The sequence below is a fragment of the Mustelus asterias genome, unplaced genomic scaffold (genome assembly GCF_964213995.1).
Source record: "Mustelus asterias unplaced genomic scaffold, sMusAst1.hap1.1 HAP1_SCAFFOLD_1318, whole genome shotgun sequence".
In the NCBI taxonomy this organism is placed as follows: domain Eukaryota; kingdom Metazoa; phylum Chordata; class Chondrichthyes; order Carcharhiniformes; family Triakidae; genus Mustelus; species Mustelus asterias.
In genome coordinates this window covers 70,540-90,148 of record NW_027591263.1, presented here as the reverse complement: position 1 = coordinate 90,148, position 19,609 = coordinate 70,540, and the positions used below count along the sequence as shown (strand labels likewise).

Genomic DNA, 19,609 nt, shown 5'->3' with positions numbered 1-19,609 from the left:
CGGGGGGGGGGAATGGACGGGGGGGGGAATGGACGGGGGGGGAATGGAGGGGGGGGAATGGACGGGGGGGAAATGGACGGGGGGGGAATGGACGGGGGAGGGGAATGGACGGGGGGGGGAATGGACGGGGGGGGGGAATGGACGGGGGGGGGGAATGGACGGGGGGGGGGAATGGACGGGGGGGGGGAATGGACGGGGGGGGGGGAATGGACGGGGGGGGGGGAATGGACGGGGGGGGGAATGGACGGGGGGGGGAATGGACGGGGGGGAATGGACGGGGGGGGGGAATGGACGGGGGGGGAATGGACGGGGGGGGGAATGGACGGGGGGGGGAATGGACGGGGGGGGGGAATGGACGGGGGGGGGGAATGGACGGGGGGGAATGGACGGGGGGGGGGAATGGGCGGGGGGGGCGGAATGGACGGGGGAGCGGAATGGACGGGGGAGCGGAATGGACGGGGGAGCGGGGGGGGGGAATGGACGGGGGGGCGGGGGGGGAATGGACGGGGGACGGGGGGGGGAATGGACGGGGGGGGGAATGGACGGGGGCACGGGGGGGTGGAATGGACGGGGGGGGGGAATGGAGGGGCGGGGAATGGACGGCGAGGGGGGGGAATGGACGGGGGGGGAATGGACCGGGGGGGGTAATGGATGGGGGGGGGGAATGGACGGGGGGGGGGAATGGACGGGGGGTGGGAATGGATGGGGGGGGGAATGGACGGGGGGGGGGGGAATGGACGGGGGGGGGGGAATGGACGGGGGGGGGGAATGGACGGGGGGGCGAATGGACGGGGGGGCGAATGGACGGGGGGGGGAAATGGACGGGGGGGGGGAATGGACGGGGGGGGGGAATGGACGGGGGGGGGGAATGGACGGGGGGGGAATGGACGGGGGGGGGGGAATGGACGGGGGGGGGGGAATGGACGGGGGGGGAATGGACGGGGGGGGGAATGGACGGGGGGGGGAATGGACGGGGGGGGGGAATGGACGGGGGGGGAATGGACGGGGGGGGGAATGGACGGGGGGGGGAATGGACGGGGGGGGGAATGGACGGGGGGGGGAATGGACGGGGGGGGAATGGACGGGGGGGGGGGAATGGACGGGGGGGGGAATGGACGGGGGGGGGAATGGACGGGGGGGGAATGGACGGGGGGGGAATGGACGGGGGGGGGGGAATGGACGAGGGGGGGAATGGACGGGGGGGGGAATGGACGGGGGGGGGAATGGACGGGGGGGGGAATGGACGGGGGGGGGGAATGGACGGGGGGGGACTGGACGGGGGGGGGGGAATGGACGGGGGGGGAATGGACGGGGGGGGAATGGACGGGGGGGGGAATGGACGGGGGGGGGGGAATGGACGGGGGGGGGAATGGACGGGGGGAATGACGGGGGGGAATGGACGGGGGGGGGATTGGACGGGGGGGGATTGGACGGGGGGGGGAATGGACGGGGGGGGGAATGGACGGGGGGGGGAATGGACGGGGGGGGGAATGGACGGGGGGGGGAATGGACGGGGGGGGGAATGGACGGGGGGGGGAATGGACGGGGGGGTTGGGGGAATGGACGGGGGGGGGAATGGACGGGGGGGGAATGGAGGGGGGGAATGGACGGGGGGGAAATGGACGGGGGGGAATGGACGGGGGGGGGAATGGACGGGGGGGGGAATGGACGGGGGGGGGAATGGACGGGGGGGGGGGGGAATGGACGGGGGGGGGGGAATGGACGGGGGGGAATGGACGGGGGGGGGGAATGGACGGGGGGGGGGAATGGACGGGGGGGGGGGAATGGACGGGGGGGGGGAATGGACGGGGGGGGGAATGGACGGGGGGGGAATGGACGGGGGGGGAATGGACGGGGGGGGGAATGGACGGGGGGGGGAATGGACGGGGGGGGGAATGGACGGGGGGGGGAATGGACGGGGGGGGGGAATGGACGGGGGGGGGAATGGACGGGGGGGGGAATGGACGGGGGGGGAAATGGACGGGGGGGGAATGGACGGGGGGGAATGGACGGGGGGGGGAATGGACGGGGGGGGGAATGGACGGGGGGGGAATGGACGGGGGGGGGGGGAATGGACGGGGGGGAATGGACGGGGGGGGGGAATGGACGGGGGGAGGGGGAATGGACGGGGGGGGGGGGAATGGACGGGGGGGGGGAATGGACGGGGGGGGGAATGGACGGGGGGGGGAATGGACGGGGGGGGGAATGGACGGGGGGGGAATGGACGGGGGGGGGGAATGGACGGGGGGGGGAATGGACGGGGGGGGGGAATGGACGGGGGGGGAATGGACGGGGGGGGGGAATGGACGGGGGGGGGAATGGACGGGGGGGGGAATGGACGGGGGGGGGGAATGGACGGGGGGGGGGAATGGGCGGGGGGGGGGGAATGGGCGGGGGGGGGGGAATGGGCGGGGGGGGGAATGGGCGGGGGGGGGAATGGGCGGGGGGGGGAATGGGCGGGGGGGGAATGGGCGGGGGGGGGGAATGGGCGGGGGGGGGGAATGGGCGGGGGGGGGAATGGGCGGGGGGGGAATGGGCGGGGGGGGGAATGGGCGGGGGGGGGAATGGGCGGGGGGGGAATGGGCGGGGGGGGGAATGGGCGGGGGGGGGAATGGGCGGGGGGGGGAATGGGCGGGGGGGCAATGGGCGGGGGGGGGAATGGGCGGGGGGGGAATGGGCGGGGGGGGAATGGGCGGGGGGGGGAATGGGCGGGGGGGAATGGGCGGGGGGGGAATGGGCGGGGGGGGAATGGGCGGGGGGGGGAATGGGCGGGGGGGGAATGGGCGGGGGGGGGAATGGGCGGGGGGGGGAATGGGCGGGGGGGGAATGGGCGGGGGGGGAATGGGCGGGGCGGGGGGTGGGAATGGGCGGGGGGGGAATGGGCGGGGGGGGAATGGGCGGGGGGGGGAATGGGCGGGGGGGGAATGGGCGGGGGGGGGAATGGGCGGGGGGGGGAATGGGCGGGGGGGGGGAATGGGCGGGGGGGGGGAATGGGCGGGGTGGGGGAATGGGCGGGGGGGGGGAATGGGCGGGGGGGGGGAATGGGCGGGGGGGGGAATGGGCGGGGGGGGGAATGGGCGGGGGGGGGAATGGGCGGGGGGGGGAATGGGCGGGGGGGGGAATGGGCGGGGGGGGGGAATGGGCGGGGGGGGGGAATGGGCGGGGGGGGGGAATCGGCGGGGGGGGGAATCGGCGGGGGGGGGAATGGGCGGGGGGGCGGGGGGGGAATGGACGGGGGAGCGGGGGGGGGGAATGGACGGGGGAGCGGGGGGGGGGAATGGACGGGGGAGCGGGGGGGGGAATGGACGGGGGAGCGGGGGGGGGAATGGACGGGGGAGCGGGGGGGGGGAATGGACGGGGGAGCGGGGGGGGGGAATGGACGGGGGAGCGGGGGGGGGAATGGACGGGGGGGCGGGGGGGGGAATGGACGGGGGGCAGGGGGGGAAATGGACGGGGGGGGGGAATGGACGGGCGGGGAATGGACGGCGGGGGGGGGGAATGGACGGCGGGGGGGGGGAATGGACGGCGGGGGGGGGGAATGGACGGGGGGGGGGAATGGACGGGGGGGGGGAATGGACGGGGGGGGGAAATGGACGGGGGGGGGGGGGAATGGACGGGGGGGGGGGGGAATGGACCCGGGGGGGGGGGAATGGACCCGGGGGGGGGGGGGGAATGGACCCGGGGGGGGGGGGGGGGAATGGACCCGGGGGGGGGGGGGGGAATGGACCCGGGGGGGGGGGGGGAATGGACCCGGGGGGGGGGGGGGGGAATGGACCGGGGGGGGGGTGGAATGGACCCGGGGGGGGGGGGAATGGACCCGGGGGGGGGGGGGGAATGGACCCGGGGGGGGGGGGAATGGACCCGGGGGGGGGGGGGAATGGACCCGGGGGGGGGGGGGAATGGACCCGGGGGGGGGGGGGAATGGACCCGGGGGGGGGGGAATGGACGGGGGGGGGAATGGACGGGGGGGGGGAATGGACGGGGGGGGAATGGACGGGGGGGGGAATGGACGGGGGGGGGAATGGACGGGGGGGGGGGAATGGACGGGGGGGTGGAGTTTCGACCCCGAGGGTGATGTGAATGAACCTTGTGATCTGCAGCGCGCGCTGTCTGCTGGGAGGACTCTTCCCGGACAAGGTGGAATCGGAATGCGCGGGGCCTCGTTTCCTATTGGCCAGTCTGCATTTCCCGGGTCAGCGAGTCCGGATCCGGGTCACACCCTGAGAGCCGGGCCCCGGGGATAGAGACCCCTGACACAGAGCCTGCCTCCCGGCCCCGAGACCCCTGACACAGAGCCTGCCTGCTGCCTTGGCCATGACGGCCCGCCGCGCTCTGCTGCTCCACCTGCCGCTGCTGTTCTGGTACCTGTTCGCCGTGCACTGTGATGTGAGGCTGGCCTCGGGCGGCCGCCTCTTCGGGACCGCCACTTACGGCGGCCGCTGGAAATACCTGACCTTCATCAACATGGTAAAGGCCCAGAGCCGGCGGCTGAATTAGAGGCAAGGAGACCCTGTCCCTCAGCCCTGGAGCTTTTCTCGATATCTAACCCCATGCATTTCCTGTCCTGGGAGTGTTTGATGGGCATGATGCGGAGATGCCGGCGTTGGACTGGGGTAAACACAGTTTTACAACGTCAGGTTAAAGTCCAACAGGTTTATTTGGTAGCAAATCCCAAGATCTTGGGTTCATGTCACACTATCTGTAAACCCCACAATTTGCCTGGCCTTGCAGAATCTCACTGGCTGTCCTGTCTGGAGACAATACACATCTCTTTGACCTGTACTTAGTGCTCTCTCCACTCAGTGTTTGTACCTTTAAGACTTGATTATCTGTGACGACTGCATTCCAATCATTATTCTGTAAATTGATTTTGTGTCTCTGTTTGCCCTGTTTGTGAGCAGATCTCCACTCCACCTGACGAAGGGGCAGCGCTCCGAAAGCTAGTGGCATTTGCTACCAAATAAACCTGCTGGACTTTAACCTGGTGTTGTTAAACTTCTTAGTGTTTGATGGGGACAGTTTAGAGGGAGCTTTACCCTGTATCTAACCATGTGCTGTACATGTCATTAAAATCATAGAACCCCTACAGTGCAGAAGGAAACCATTCGGCTCATCGAGTCTGCACCAACCACAATCCCACCCTGGCCCTATCCCCATAACGCCACATATTTACCCTGCTAATTGCCCTGACACTCAGGGCCAATTTAGCCCCTTATGTCCTCGGAGTGTTTGATGGGGACAGTTTAGAGGGAGCTTTATTCTATCTAACCCTGTGCTGTACCCCTCCTGAGAATTTTTTTTAATGGACAGTATCGAGGGAGCTTTACTCTGTATCTTACCATGTGCACTACTTGTCCTAGGAGTATTTGATGACATTTGTTCTTATAATTGGAGTTATTTTTGCAGTTTTCTTTCTCCTTGGGTGTGAATCACAGTGGAATAATGGCAGAAAGTGTAACTTTTTCATATTTAAAGTTAAAGTAAAAATTTATTTATTAGTCACAAGTAGCTTACATTAACATTGCAATGAAGTTACTGTGAACATCCCCTAAGGTGCCACACTCCAGCGCCTGTTTGGGTTCACTGAGGGAAAATTTAGCATGGCTAATCCACCTAACCAGCATGTCTTTCGGACTGTGGAAGGAAACAGTGGTTAGCACTGCTGCTTCACAGCTCCAGGGACCTGGGTTCGATTCCCGGCTTGGGTCACTGTCTGTGTGGGTTTCCTCCGGGTGCTCCGGTTTCCTCCCACAGTCCAAAGATGTGCGGGTTAGGTTGATTGGCCATGCTTAAAAAATTGCCCTTAGTGTCCTGAGATGCGTAGGTTAGAGGGATTAGTGGGTAAATATGTAGGGATATGGGGGTAGGGCTTGGGTGGGATTGTGGTCGGTGCAGACTCAATGGGCCGAATGGCCTCTTTCTGCACTGTAGCATTTCTTTGATTTCTAACCCACGCTGACCCATGAAGACTCTGCACAGACAGTGACCCAAGCCAGGAATTGAACCCAGGTCCCTGTCGCTGAGAGACAGCAGTGCTAACCACTGTGTCACTGTGCCACTATGTGGTCTGTGCTTAATGTGTTAATTCAGCTGCTTTGACAGGGATTGACAGTGGAAAGGCAATGGTGACATTTAAAGAAGTAAGAAGTCTCACAACGCCAGGTTAAAGTCCCAGCAGGTTTATTTGGTGGCACAAGTCACTAGCTTTCGGAGCACTGCCCCTTCGTCAGGTGGAGTGGAGAAATGCTCACAAACAGGGCATACAGAGACACAAACTCAATTTACAGAATAATGATTGGAATGCAGTCTTTACAGATAATCAAGTCTTAAAGGTACAAACACTGAGTGGAGAGAGCATTAAACACAGGTTAAAGAGATGTGTATTGTCTCCAGACAGGACAGCCAGTGAGATTCTGCAAGTCCAGGCAAGCTGTGGGGTTTACAGATAGTGTGACATGAACCCAAGATCTTGGGATTTGCTACCAAATAAACCTGTTGGACTTTATTTACAAAATAATGATTGGAATGCGAGTCTTTACAGGTAATCAAGTCTTAAAGGTACAGACAATGTGAATGGAGAGAGGGTTAAGCACAAGTTAAAGAGATGTGTATTGTCTCCAGCTGGAGACATTATTTTGTAAATTGAGTTTGTGTCTTTATATGCCTGTTTGTGAACAGAACTCCCACTTACCTGATGAAGGGGCAGCGCTCCAAAAACTAGTGGCTCGTGCTACCAAATAAACCTGTTAGACTTTAACCTGGTGTTGTGAGACTTCTTACTGTGTTTACCCCAGTCCAACGCCGGCATCTCCACATCATGACATTTAAAGAACACATGGATGAACTTCAGCTGTACATGCCTGATGCATAGGAGTAAAATGGGGAAGGTGACTCATCCATGACTAACAAGGGAAACCGGGGATAGTGTTAAAACTAATGAGGAGGCACATAAATTGTCCAGAAAAATCAGCAAACCTGAGGACTGGGAGAAATTTAAAATCCAACAGAGGAGGATAAAGGGTTTGATTCGGAAAGGGAAAATAGAATACTAGAGTAGTCTAGCAGAAAACATAAAAACTGACTGCAACCCCTTGTATAGATATGTGAAAAGAAAAAGACTGGTGAAGACAAATGTTACAATTAGAATTGGGTGAATTCATAATGGGCAACAAAGATGGCAGACCAGATGAACAAATATAAATGCTTTCTATGGTGCATCTGTAAAAGTTGGTGAGAGTTGTAGCTGACATGCCAAATTTCCTTAGTCTTCTGAGAAAGTAGAGGTGTTGGTGAGCTTCCTTAACTATAGCGTCGGCATGGGGGACCAGGACAAGTTAGTGATCTGGACACCTAAAAACCTGAAGCTCTCAACTCTTTCTACTTTGTCCCCATTGATATAGACAGGGGCATATTCTTCTTTACTGAAGTCGATGACAATTTCCTTCGTTTTGTTGACATTGAGGGAGAGATTATTGTTGCCGCACCATTCACCAGATTTTCTCTCATTCCTGTCTCGTCATTGTTTAAGATCTGACCCACTACGGTGATGTCGTCAGCAAACTTGAAAATCGAATTGGAGTGGAATTTGGCCACACAGTCATAGGTGTATAGGGAGTTTAGTAGGGGGCTGAGAACACAGCCTTGTGGGGCACCGGTGTTGAGGATGATCGTGAAGGTGGTGTTGTTGCCTATCCTTACTGATTGTGGTCTGTGAGTTAGGAAGTTTAGCATCCAGTTGCAGAGGGAGGTGCCGAGGCCCAGGCCACAGAGTTTGGAGATGAGTTTCATGGGAATAATGGTGTTGAAGGCTGTGCTGTATTCAATAAATAGGAGTCTGACATAGGTGTCCTTGCTGTCTAGGTGTTGCAGAGTTGAGTGCAGGGCCAGGGAAATGCGGCTGTAGTGGATCCAGGTAGTCCGGGAGGCTGGAATTGATTTGTGCCATGACTAACCTTTTGAAGCACTTCATAATGATGGATGTCAGAGCCACCAGTCGATAATCATTAAGACACGCTGCTCGGTTTTTCTTGGGTACCGGGATGATGGTCATCTTCTTGAAGCAGATAGGGACCTCAGATTGTTGTAAGGAGGACACAGATAACCTTCCTGAAATACTAGGGGACAGAGGGTCTTGCTTGAAGGAGGAACTGAAAGAAATCCTTATTAATCAGGAAATTGTATTGTGGAAATTGCTGGGATTAAAACCCAATAAATCCCCAGGGTCTGGTGCTCTGCATCCCAGATGACTCAAGGAAGTGGCCCTAGAAATAGTGGACGCATTGGTGATCATTTTCCAGCATTCTATTGAATTTGTTTTCTATGCTTTTCAGTGTGGGTGGAGACTGCTTCAGTTGAGAACTTGAGGGGGGAAGCAGATTAATATCTGATCAGGAAGTATGTGCAGTATTACTGGGGATGAAGGCAGTGGAGTGGCACTTAGTGAGTGTATCATTGAGATGTCGCACTGTGTTTCTGGAGTGATGGTTCAACGTGTGGAAATGGTGTTTTTGGATGGCTTGTTCAATCATAGGAGCTTGTATAATCCAAGAGAGTGGTGGAGTTGAAAAGCAGATTGTTAAGCATAGGGGTGCTCTCCTCAGTGTCCTGGCCAATATTTATCACTCGGCCTACCTTGCAAGAAACATTTTCTGCTCATTTTCCTGTTGTTAATTGGAGCTTGCTGTAAGTAAATTCACTACATTCTCCCACTGTTAGAATCTGGGCTTCTTGTACCTGTTTAAGGCAGGAACAGATTTTTCAGTGAACCTTTATTGTGAATTGGCTTTCTGGAAACAAAGTCAGGATAGATTAATCAAGTTGTCAGAATAGTGATGTTAATAATCCAGGAAGTGGGTTATTATTCAATGCACGATGATGTCACCTGTGCCAAGAAATGGGACAGTAAACAACTTTCTCAGCTTTGGTCTTTTGGCCTTTAAGCCTAATTCTCTCTCTGTTGTTTGCTCTGTTTGTGGATGCACTCTCTCACTGGCACTCACTCAATGCGAAAGCCCAATTGCAGGCATCCACTACCTCCTATTATCCAGTTAACCCTTCCCTTACTTCATTTATCTTCAAGCCTGTGACTTATCTAAGTGACTAGCTATAAGGACACAATAGGAGCAGGAGAAGACCATTCGGCCCCTCGAGCCTGCTCCACCATTCAGTACTAGCATTGCTGATCCCTTGGGTTTAAACTCCATTTCACTCCCCATGTCCCTTCCCTCCCGAAGAGACCAATATCTGTCTTTCCTAGCCTGAAATGTATTCACCAATGGAGCATCCACAATCCTCTGGAATAGAGAATGCCAAAGATTCACAACCTTTGAGTGAAGAAATTTCTCCTCATCTCAGTCCTAAACGATCAGCCCTCAATCCTGAGACTGTGCCCCCATGTTTTAGATTTCCCTGACCAGCGGAAACAACCTCTCAGCATCCACCCTATCAAACCCCTTCAGAATCTTGTAGATTTCAGTGAGATCATCTCTCATTCTTCTAAACTCCACACCGTCTGGAGTTTTCACATTCTCCCTGTGTCTGCGTGGGTTTCCTCCAGATGCTCCGGTTTCCTCCCACAGTCCAAAGATGTGCAGGTTGGGTTGATTGGCCATGCTAAATTGACCCTAGTGACAGGGGGGGATTAGCAGGGTAAATATGAGGAGTTACAGGAATAGGGCCTGGGTGGGATAGTGGTCAGTGAAGACTCGATGGGCCAAATGGCTTTGTCTTGTACTGTAGAGATTCTATGAATATAATCCCAATTTACTCAGCTTCTCATCATAGGATAACACCTCATCGCAGGGACCAATCCAGTAAACCTACACTGTGCCACCTCCAAATTAAGTTTATCCTTTCTTAAATGTGGAGACTAAAACTGTACATAGTATTCCAGATGTGATATCCCTAAATTCTGTACAATTGGAGCAGGATTTATTTATTTATGTACTCAAATCCCCTTGCAGTAAAAGCCAAGATGCCATTAACCTCCTTGATTGCTTGCTGCATCTGCACGCTATCTGCGTTCCCTGAATGATAAAAGGGATTGAGGAGAGATTTGAATGAGGTGGACAAGATTAGGACAGGTTTGGTACAGATAGACAAGGAAAAGCTGTTCCCATTGACTGATGGTACAAGGACGAGGGAGCACAGGGTTAAGTTTTGGATCAGAGATGGGGGGGGGAATGTGAGGGAAAACGTTCTTACACAGAGTGGTAATGAGCTGGAACTCACTGCCCACCAGAGAGTGAAAACAATTTCAAGAGGAAATTGGATCCTATTACACTAATAGGAAATTAAATTGCAGGGTTGCGGGGATCTGCAATGGGTTGCGGGCAGTGGGACTGACTGGATTGCTCTGCTGGCCAGATTCAATGGGCTGAATGGCCTGTGCCATTAATTACTCGATTACAAAATAATTGCACTTCAGAAATATTCCATTGCTGTAGTGCTTGGTCATCGAAGGTACTGTCTTGATGCATGTCTCCCACCTCCTGGCCAGTCCTTTTATGCAGCGAGATTTGTAAAACTGCCTGTAAGTGAGTCAGCAATCAAACTGAGCTCCAGTCTGAATGGACAACCTGACTTTCCCCGTGTTCCCCTCGGCCTCATCTTTCTCTGCACTGTCAGCTCACTGTTAGACACCTTGTCCGGTGTAAACCACTGCTGATGCTGATCGATGTTGTTCTCTCTCTAGATTCTGCAGACCACATATTTTGGAGTGTGTGTCTTTGCAGACCTGCTGTGGCTCCTCCCTCAACATGGTAAACGTGTGCAGCGATTGTGCCTGAGGATCAGCGCTCTCCGGGACTGGCTTTTCGCTGCCCTCGCATTTCCCATCGGCTTTGTAAGTGTTCACCATCAACAAGAATCCACACAGGCTCCGGGGTCCCGTGATTGGACCCAGGGGTCCTGGGATTTCTGGGATTGGGGGACCCTGGGAATGGGATGGGGGGGACCCCAGGGCTTTGGGGGGGGGGGGGGGGGGGGCGGGGGGTGGCAGGGTCTAGAGTCTGAGTGGGACTGAATTCAGGTCTCTGATAGGAGTTGGCGAGCTGATGCTTTTCTTCTTTTGCAGTTTGTGGTAGTGAGTTTCTGGGTTCTTTATGCCTATGACCGAGAGCTTGTTTACCCAAAGATTCTCGACCAGATCATCCCCAGGTGGCTGAACCACGCCATGGTGAGTACCGTGTGTGTGTCCGGAGGCCTCCATGTTGCCATTTTCAATCACTGTTCACTACTTCTCAAACTTTTCAGTCTGCCTGTAATTGGAAAAGGTGTTGGGAATTTGTGTTTCATCCAGCACTTTCCAAATTCCCCAGCCCAACACAGCTTGGCCCCCCCCCCCCCCCCCACCCCGTGACCTGGCCACAAACACCTCCTGCCACCACCCCACTCTCCGGCCGCTCCTTCCGTGCCCAATCTAACCCCCCCCCACCCCCTGCCTCCCCTGCTCCTAACCCCATTCACACTGATTCTGTTCTTCTTTCCAGCACTCGGTGGTCTTGCTGCTGCTGATGTTGGAGCTGATTGTTGTGCCACACAGCTGGCCCAGTCACAAGGGAGGCGTGGCCGTCCTCATCACCTTTTGCAGCTCCTATTTACTCTGGTGAGTTTGTAACTTCAAGGACATGCCAATAGGAAAAGGTCAGACTCCACTCTGTCCCCTGTCTAGGCAGGGCTATTGGTCAACTTAAAACCCACTGTGTACAGGACACAGCTGAGCACGCAGTTTTACACAGGACTCTCTCTCAGCTTTGTATTGTCCTGTGATCTTATATCACTGATAGAAGTCGTATATTTACATATTTCCAATTTCTCTTATGTCCTGAACATGGCGGGGGTGCAGACCGTGAGTACAGGCAGAGGGCTGATATACGACACGTAAGCACTGCTGTCTTTTCCTTTTTCCAGGGTGCTGTGGATTCGCCACAGGGCAGCAATCTGGGTCTACCCAATTCTCGAGGTACTCAGCCCTGTTGGCACAGTCGTTTTCCTCACTGCAGCTGTCATGGTGACCATCGCTCTGTATGCTGTGGGTATGAAATTGCATCACTGGCGCTGGGGTAAGTAACACTGACCTAGCTCATTCCCTGAGCAGGTACAGCACGGGGTTAAATACAGAGTAAAGCTCCCTCTACACTGTCCCCATGAAATATTCCCAGGACAGGCACAGCACGGGGTCAAATACAGAGTGAAGCTCTCTCTACACTGTCCCCATCAAGCATTCCCAGGACGGGTACAGCACGGGGTTAAATACAGAGTAAAACAACCTCTACACTGTCCCCATGGAACATTCCCAGGACAGGTACAGCACGGGATTAAATACAGAGTAAAGCTCCCTTTACACTGTCCACATCAAACACTCCCAGGAAAATACAGCACCGGGTTAGATACAAAATAAATCTCCCTCTACATCATCCCGATCAAACACTGACAGGACAGGTATAACACAGAGTTAGACACTGAGTAAAGCTTCCTCTACACTGCCCCCATCAAACACTCCCAGGACAGTTGTAGATGCCAAGGATATTAATTAGGTCCTTGCAGAGATAAAGCAATACTAAGAGATGCCGCTCAGCACGAACTGATGCGAGTCCAGGGTTATGATGCCCTGGGATGCTTGGTACTGAAGTTAAGTTGCTGCTGTGTTTTAAATTTAAGTATGTGTCACAAGAAGGCTTACATTAACACTGCAATGAAGTTACTGTGAAAATCTCCTAGTCGCCACACTCCGGCACCTGTTCGGGTACACTGAGGGAGAATTTATTATGGCCAATACACCTAACCAGCATGTCTTTGGACTGTGGGAGGAAACCGGAGCACCGGAGGAAACCCACGCAATAACGGGAGAATGTGCAAACTCGGCACATACAGTGATCCAAGCTGGGAATCAAACCCAGGTCCCTGGAGCTGTGAGGTAGCAGCGCTAACCACTGTGTAGTACCCACACTAGGCTAGTTCAGTGCTTGATATATTGTACAAGCTCTGTGCACAGGCATGGTTCCACTGTCCGCATTCCCAGGGTGAGGTAGAAAATTAGAGTGAGCGAGACTGGCCTCGGGAGTGACTGAGCCGCCAATGCTGAATGTGAGCAGGGACCCTGTGTGTGTTGCTGCCGGCTCACGTGTGCGTTTGTGGCACGCGACGGCCCCGCCCCTGGCGCGCGCGTGCGTGAGCGCTGGCCCCGCCCCTGGCGTGTGCGCGAGCGCCGGCCCCACCCCTGGCGCGAGCGCCGGCCCCGCCCCTGGTGCGCACGCCGGCCCCGCCCCTGGCGCGCGTGAGCGCTGGCCCCGCCCCTGGCGCGCGTGCGTGAGCGCCGGCCCCCCCCCGGCGCGCGTGCGTGAGTGCCGGCCCCGCCCCTGGCGCGCGTGCGTGAGTGCCGGCCCTGCCCCTGGCGCGCGTGCGTGAGCGCCGGCCCCGCCCCTGGCGCGCGTGCGTGAGCGCCGGCCCCGCCCCTGGCGCGCGTGCGTGAGCGCCGGCCCCGCCCCTGGCGCGCGTGCGTGAGCGCCGGCCCCGCCCCTGGCGCGCGTGCGTGAGCGCCGGCCCCGCCCCTGGCGCGCGTGCGTGAGCGCCGGCCCCGACCCTGGCGCGCGCGAGCGTCAGCCCCGCCCCTGGCGTGTGAGCGCTGGCCCCGCCCCTGGCACGTGCACGTGAGCGCCGGCCCCGCCCCTGGCACGCGCGAGCGCCGGCCCCGCCCCTGGCACGCGCGAGCGCCGGCCCCGCCCCTGGCGCGCGCTGCTTAATGTGTTTCTGTGCTGAGCTGCTTTTAGTGACACAGGTTGTGAATGCAGCCAGCCGCCCACACTGAGGGTCTGGTCAGCAACGCATCATGATCGTGGCCAGGAGTTCCTGCCAAGGTAAGCAACGACCCCGCACCCATAATCCCCATTACCCCAACACACTGCGTCCATTGCCTGACCACCTCTCCCCTCTACTCCCCGTGCCCTCCAGTCACCCCTGCGCACCCCCCGCCCCTTCTCACCCCGCCCCACTCTGGCTTCATGTGTCCTGTTACCACCGCTCCCCCTCCTCAACCCGCACATATTGTTTATGATCTCCAAATTTATGTAAGGCCTGTGATTGAGTATGGAGGATTCTGGGAAATTTGAAAAGGAGAAAAGGTGTGCGGGGAGGGGGGAGGGTGTGTGCGGGGAGGGGGAGGGTGTGTGTAAGGAGATTGGGGGGGGGGTTCAGGGGGATATAGGGTGAGAGGAGGAGGGTGTGTAGGGAGAAGGGAGGTGTAGGGAAGGGGGTCTTTCTGCCACACATTTGTTTCTCTGATCTTTGTTACTATTACCTTTAAGATTCTGCTTAATTAGTGCCTTGCTCCTCATCCTGACAAGGTAGGACAGCCTTCCTCATCCTGCCCATGTCATAAATAGGTCACAATCTAGCCCAGAGGTGATGTCCCAAACCTGGCACTGGGCAGGTAACAGCAGTCTGGTCTCTCGCTCTTTGCTGCAGTGTCAATCTCCCTCACTATACAGTCCCCTACTAATACTATATCCTCCCCCACATTCGCACTTGAATGGCTTCTTGTACCACATTGCCATGGTCAGTTCCAACAGAAGCTTCTAGATCTTCAAAAGGAGGGTTTTGAACATCTGGAAAGAAAATTGGACCAGGTGATCGACCTGATGGGAAATATCGCTCAGTGTCTGAGTGTCCTTGCCCAAGGCCAGGTCCAGCCAGCTGAGCCTGTGGTTCGCTCTCTGTCTCCTACCAATGTTAGTCTCAGAGCTGACCCGACCACCCTTGTACAAAGCAAGCCGGCTGGTGTGTCCCTTGAGGAGCCAGAGGTGGACACTGATGCTGAAAAGATCAGCAATCCAAAACACACTCGCCTCCCCTTAAAAAGCCAGCTGCCCAGTCTCAGAAGGACAATGAAAGGTATCGCCTCAGTGAGTTCAGGAGTGCATGTAGCACCAAGTGCGGAACTGAGACAGGCAGAACCTCCTTTCCCCAGCATTGATTCGGTGATGAATTAGTTTACCTCTCGAATGCTCTGACTAGGGAGATATAAATTGGCCTCAGCCACTGCTGGATACTTTGGGAGTGGGGGGGGTGGGAAGTTCAGCTATTCCCAGTCAGTTGGATGAAGCCTGGAATATACATCCTGAGTGTGGTTACGAGCAGCTGAGCCAGAATATCATAGGGACATTAAAAGTATGCACATTTTTAAAAATGTCTTTATTAGTTACAAGGATATGGGAGATGGGGAGAAATGGCTGTTTGCTGGGGGGGTGGGAGGGTGTTCGAGCTGTGGGGTACTGGCCAGAGTTAGTGATTCAGTTGTCCTGATGGTGTGATACTGAGTGATGGTCTAGTGGTATTATCGCTAGACTATTAATCCAGAAACTCAGCTAATGTCCCGGGGACCCGGGTTCGAATCCTGCCATGGCAGATGGTGGAATTTGAATTAAGAATCTACTGATGAGCATGAAACTATTGTCAATTGTCGGAAAAACCCATCTGGTTCACTAATGTCCTTTAGGGAAGGAAATCTGTCATCCTTACCTGGTCTGGCCTACGTGTGACTCCAGAGGGGTTGGCTTTCAACTGCCCTCTGAAATGGCCTAGCCAGCCACTCAGTTTCAAGGGCAACTAGGGATGGACCATAAATGCTGGCCAGCCAGCGAGGTCCATGTTCCACGAATGAATAAAAAAAGTGTCTAAGATCCCATCAGCAGAATGGGAGCCAGTGCCTCAATCAGAGGGCAGAGGGTTATGGGCATGCTCAGAGGAGGGTCATTTTCCTGCCATATAGAGGTGAGAGGAGATGTCTCAACATTGCTCTGCTGAAAGAGGAAATCTCCCTCCAACCCACCATTGAGCTCACTTTTCAAAGTAAATTGGTTCCCCCTTCAAGTCCTGAGACAGAAGCTACTGTCGCTCTCTGTGTCGGATGTCCCCCCCCCCCCCCCCCCAATGCATTGCCTGGAGGTCTGTGCACCCATTGTCGCTTCCCCCCATCCCCCAGCAGGAATCTCCTTTTGGATAATTGGGCTGAAGTTCCAGAGAATCCGGGTTTTTCCAGGGTGTGTCATATTCACCCTAGTGTTTGATGTGGCGAACCGGAATGGGTGATGTGGAGTGGAGATCGGGCAGTATTCAGGGAGGACGCTGAGAGTAGTACATGTACCTGGAGACACCACATTGCCATGGTCAGTTTGCTCATCCACTCTCATCCAAACCAGCTGAAAGAACCACAAACCTGTTGGATGATTGCAGAGACTGATTGCACTCCTGCCCTTTGGATCCCCTTATCTGCCTCAGTTGCAGTCGCACCCTCCCATTTTTGACCACTTTCCAAACCGGAAGATTCTATCCTAAGGGCTGTGACTTCCTCCTGAATCAAAGTGTCCAGGTAACTCCCTCCCTCAGTCACAGTGTCTGTAGCTCAGCCTCCAGCTCCATGACTGTGAGCTGAAATTCCTCAAGTGTTGCGCGAACACTTACTGCAGACATGTTTGCCCTGGATCACAATGTTATCCAGGAGCTCCCATGCTGCAAATGTAACACATCACCTGTCCTGTGATCCTTAATGTACTTTTATTAACTATTTTTTTCCAATTACTTATTTTATGTATTCTATTAATCTTGCAACAAAATCCTTGGCAATGAAATAGACCTTAACTACTCTCCGGATACAACGTTATTGACACGTATTGGATTCCCGGGGGGGGGGGGGGGGGGGGGTGTTGACAGGGTTGATTCTGAGCAGTTATTTCTCCTTGCAGGATAGTCTCAGACCAGTGGGCATATCTCAGAGTAAGGGGCCGTCCATTTAAGACATAGATGAGGAGGAATTTCTTCTGAGGGTAGTGAATCTGAGGAATTCTTTACAGCAGAGAACTGTCGAGGCTGAGTCATTAAGTATGTTCAAGGCTGAGATAGACAGATTTTTCATCAGTAAGGGAATCGAGCGTTATGGGGATAAGGTGGGAAAGTGGAGTTGAGGGTTATCAGATCAGCCTTGATCTCATTGAATGGGGGAGCAGACTTGATAGGCCGAATGGCCTACTCTGCTCTTCTTTCTCAGGGTCAGATACTTAGCAGCTACCAGAGCAAGAACCATTTCCTACACGAGGTACTCCTACAAGGAGTTCCTCCCTCACCTCGCTCCCTCAGCAGGGTCTGGGCTGTGAGAGAACAGGAAGGGACTGGGGGAAGGGGCTGAGAGAGAGGGGGAAGGGGCTGAGGGCCCGGGACTGTGGGAGAGTGGGGTGGGGTAGGCTGAGGGTCCGGGGGGCTGAGGGTCCGGGGCTGTGGGAGGGCGGGGGTCTGTGGGTCAAAAGCAAATAAAAGAAACGTTAATTTATTTCTTGATCAACCCCTTACTCACTCGGGTGTGGCATCACTTTGTAACAGTGCATGATGGTATTTCAGTTTCATTGCACTCTGTGTGGGCTGCTGCAGATGTTTATTAATAAGGTTGAATTTTATTCCCACAGGGCTCCTGGATCAGCATGGAAATGAATCATTCTGCATCAATCAAGAGCAAGTACAGGAGAGCAGGCCAAAGCTGGCCAACAAGGCTGGCAGTCAGAAACTCAGTGATCCTTACATTCCTGTCTGCTCTGACCCTCCGTCTCCACACATTACACCAAATGTCTCCCTGTCCCCCAGGAAGCTTCCCCCGCTCCCAGACCCTTTCCAACAGAAGCTTCTAGATCTTCAAAAGGAGGGTTTCGAACATCTGGCAAGAAAGTTGGACCAGGTCATCGACCTGATGGGAAATATCGCTCAGTGTCTGAGTGTCCTTGCCCAAGGCCAGGTCCAGCCAGCCGAGCCTGTGGTTCGCTCTCTGTCTCCTACCAGTGTTAGTCTCAGAGCTGACCCGACCACCCTTGTACAAAGCAAGCCGGCTGGTGTGTCCCTTGAGGAGCCAGAGGTGGACACTGATGCTGAAAAGATCAGCAATCCAAAACACACTCGCCTCCCCTTAAAAAGCCAGCTGCCCAGTCTCAGAAGGACAATGAAAGGTATCGCCTCAGTGAGTTCAGGAGTGCATGTAGCACCAAGTGCGGAACTGAGACAGGCAGAACCTCCTTTCCCCAGCATTGATTCGGTGATGAATTAGTTTACCTCTCGAATGCTCTGACTAGGGAGATATAAATTGGCCTCAGCCACTGCTGGATACTTTGGGAGTGGGGGGGGTGGGAAGTTCAGCTATTCCCAGTCAGTTGGATGAAGCCTGGAATATACATCCTGAGTGTGGTTACGAGCAGCTGAGCCAGAATAGCATAGGGACATTAAAAGTACACGTATTTTTTAAAATTTCTTTATTAGTTACAAGGATATGGGAGATGGGGAGAAATGGCTGTTTGCTGGGGGGTGGGGGTGTGTTCGAGCTGTGGGGTACTGGCCAGAGTTAGTGATTCAGTCGTCCTGATGGTGTGATACAGAGTGATGATCTCGTGGTATTATCGCTAGACTATTAATCCAGAAACTCAGCTAATGTCCCGGGGACCCGGGTTTGATTCCTGCCACAACAGATGGTGGAATTTGAATTCAATAAAATAAAAAAAATGGAATTAAGAATCTACTGATGAGCATGAAACTATTGTCAATTGTCAGAAAAACCCATCTGGTTCACTAATGTCCTTTAGGGAAGGAAATCTGTCATCCTTACCTGGTCTGGCCTACGTGTGACTCCAGAGGGGTTGACTTTCAACTGCCCTCTGAAATGGCCCAGCCAGCCACTCAGTTTCAAGGGCAACTAGGGATGGACCATAAATGCTGGCCAGCCAGCGAGGTCCATGTTCCACAAATGAATAAAAAAGTGTCTAAGATCCCATCAGCAGAATGGGAGCCAGTGCCTCAATCAGAGGGCAGAGGGTTATGGGCATGCTCAGAGGATGGTCATTTCCCTGCCATATAGAGGTGAGAGTAGTTGCCTCAACATTGCTCTGCTGAAAGAGGAAATCTCCCACCAACCCCCATTCAACTCACTTTTTGAAAGAAAATTGGTTTCCCCTTCAAGTCCTGAGACAGAAGCGACTGTCACTCTCTGTGTCGGATGTTCGCCTCAATGCATTGCGCACTGCCTGAAGGTCTGTGCACCCATTGTCTCTCCCCCATCTCCCAGCAGGAATCTCCTTTTGGAAAATTGGGCTGAAGTTCCAGAGAATCTGGGTTTTTCCAGGGTGTGTCATATTCACCCTAGTGTTTGATCAGTATTTGATGTGGCCGAACCGGAATGGGTGATGTGGAGTGGAGATCGGGCAGTATTCAGGGCGGACGCTGAGAGTAGTACATGTACCTGGAGATACCAAAGCCGTATTCTTGGTCCCAGTTTGTGCAAAAGGAGTTGCTAATTGTCAGGTCAGACACCAGGTCAGGGCGGCACGGTAGCACAGTGGTTAGCACTGCTGCTTCACAGCTCCAGGGTCCCGGGTTCGATTCCCGGCTCGGGTCACTGTCTGTGTGGAGTTTGCACATTCTCCTCGTGTCTGCGTGGGTTTCCTCCGGGTGCTCCGGTTTCCTCCCACAGTCCAAAGATGTGCGGGTTAGGTTGATTGGCCAGGTTAAAAATTGCCCCTTAGAGTTCTGAGATGTGTAGGTTAGTGGGATTAGCGGGTAAATATGTGGGGGTAGGGCCTGGGTG

General features: G+C 55.6%; 1 protein-coding gene across 2 annotated transcripts in view; it reads left to right on the top strand.

Moving 5' to 3' along the window:
• Positions 1-4,198: 4,198 nt before the first annotated feature.
• LOC144488130 (androgen-induced gene 1 protein-like) overlaps positions 4,199-19,609 on the top strand; it is a 28,050-nt gene continuing 12,639 nt past the window's right edge. Inside the window, exons 1-6 of one of the 2 annotated variants that reach the window (XM_078206154.1) lie at positions 4,230-4,467; positions 10,694-10,843; positions 11,075-11,176; positions 11,490-11,605; positions 11,911-12,062; positions 17,454-17,719. In XM_078206154.1, coding sequence (XP_078062280.1) covers positions 4,315-4,467; positions 10,694-10,843; positions 11,075-11,176; positions 11,490-11,605; positions 11,911-12,062; positions 17,454-17,719 — 939 coding nt within the window. In that variant the 5' untranslated portion in view covers positions 4,230-4,314. Of the gene's footprint in view, positions 4,468-10,693; positions 10,844-11,074; positions 11,177-11,489; positions 11,606-11,910; positions 12,063-17,453; positions 17,720-19,609 lie in introns of both variants that reach the window. The other variant, XM_078206155.1, reaches the window with a different exon arrangement.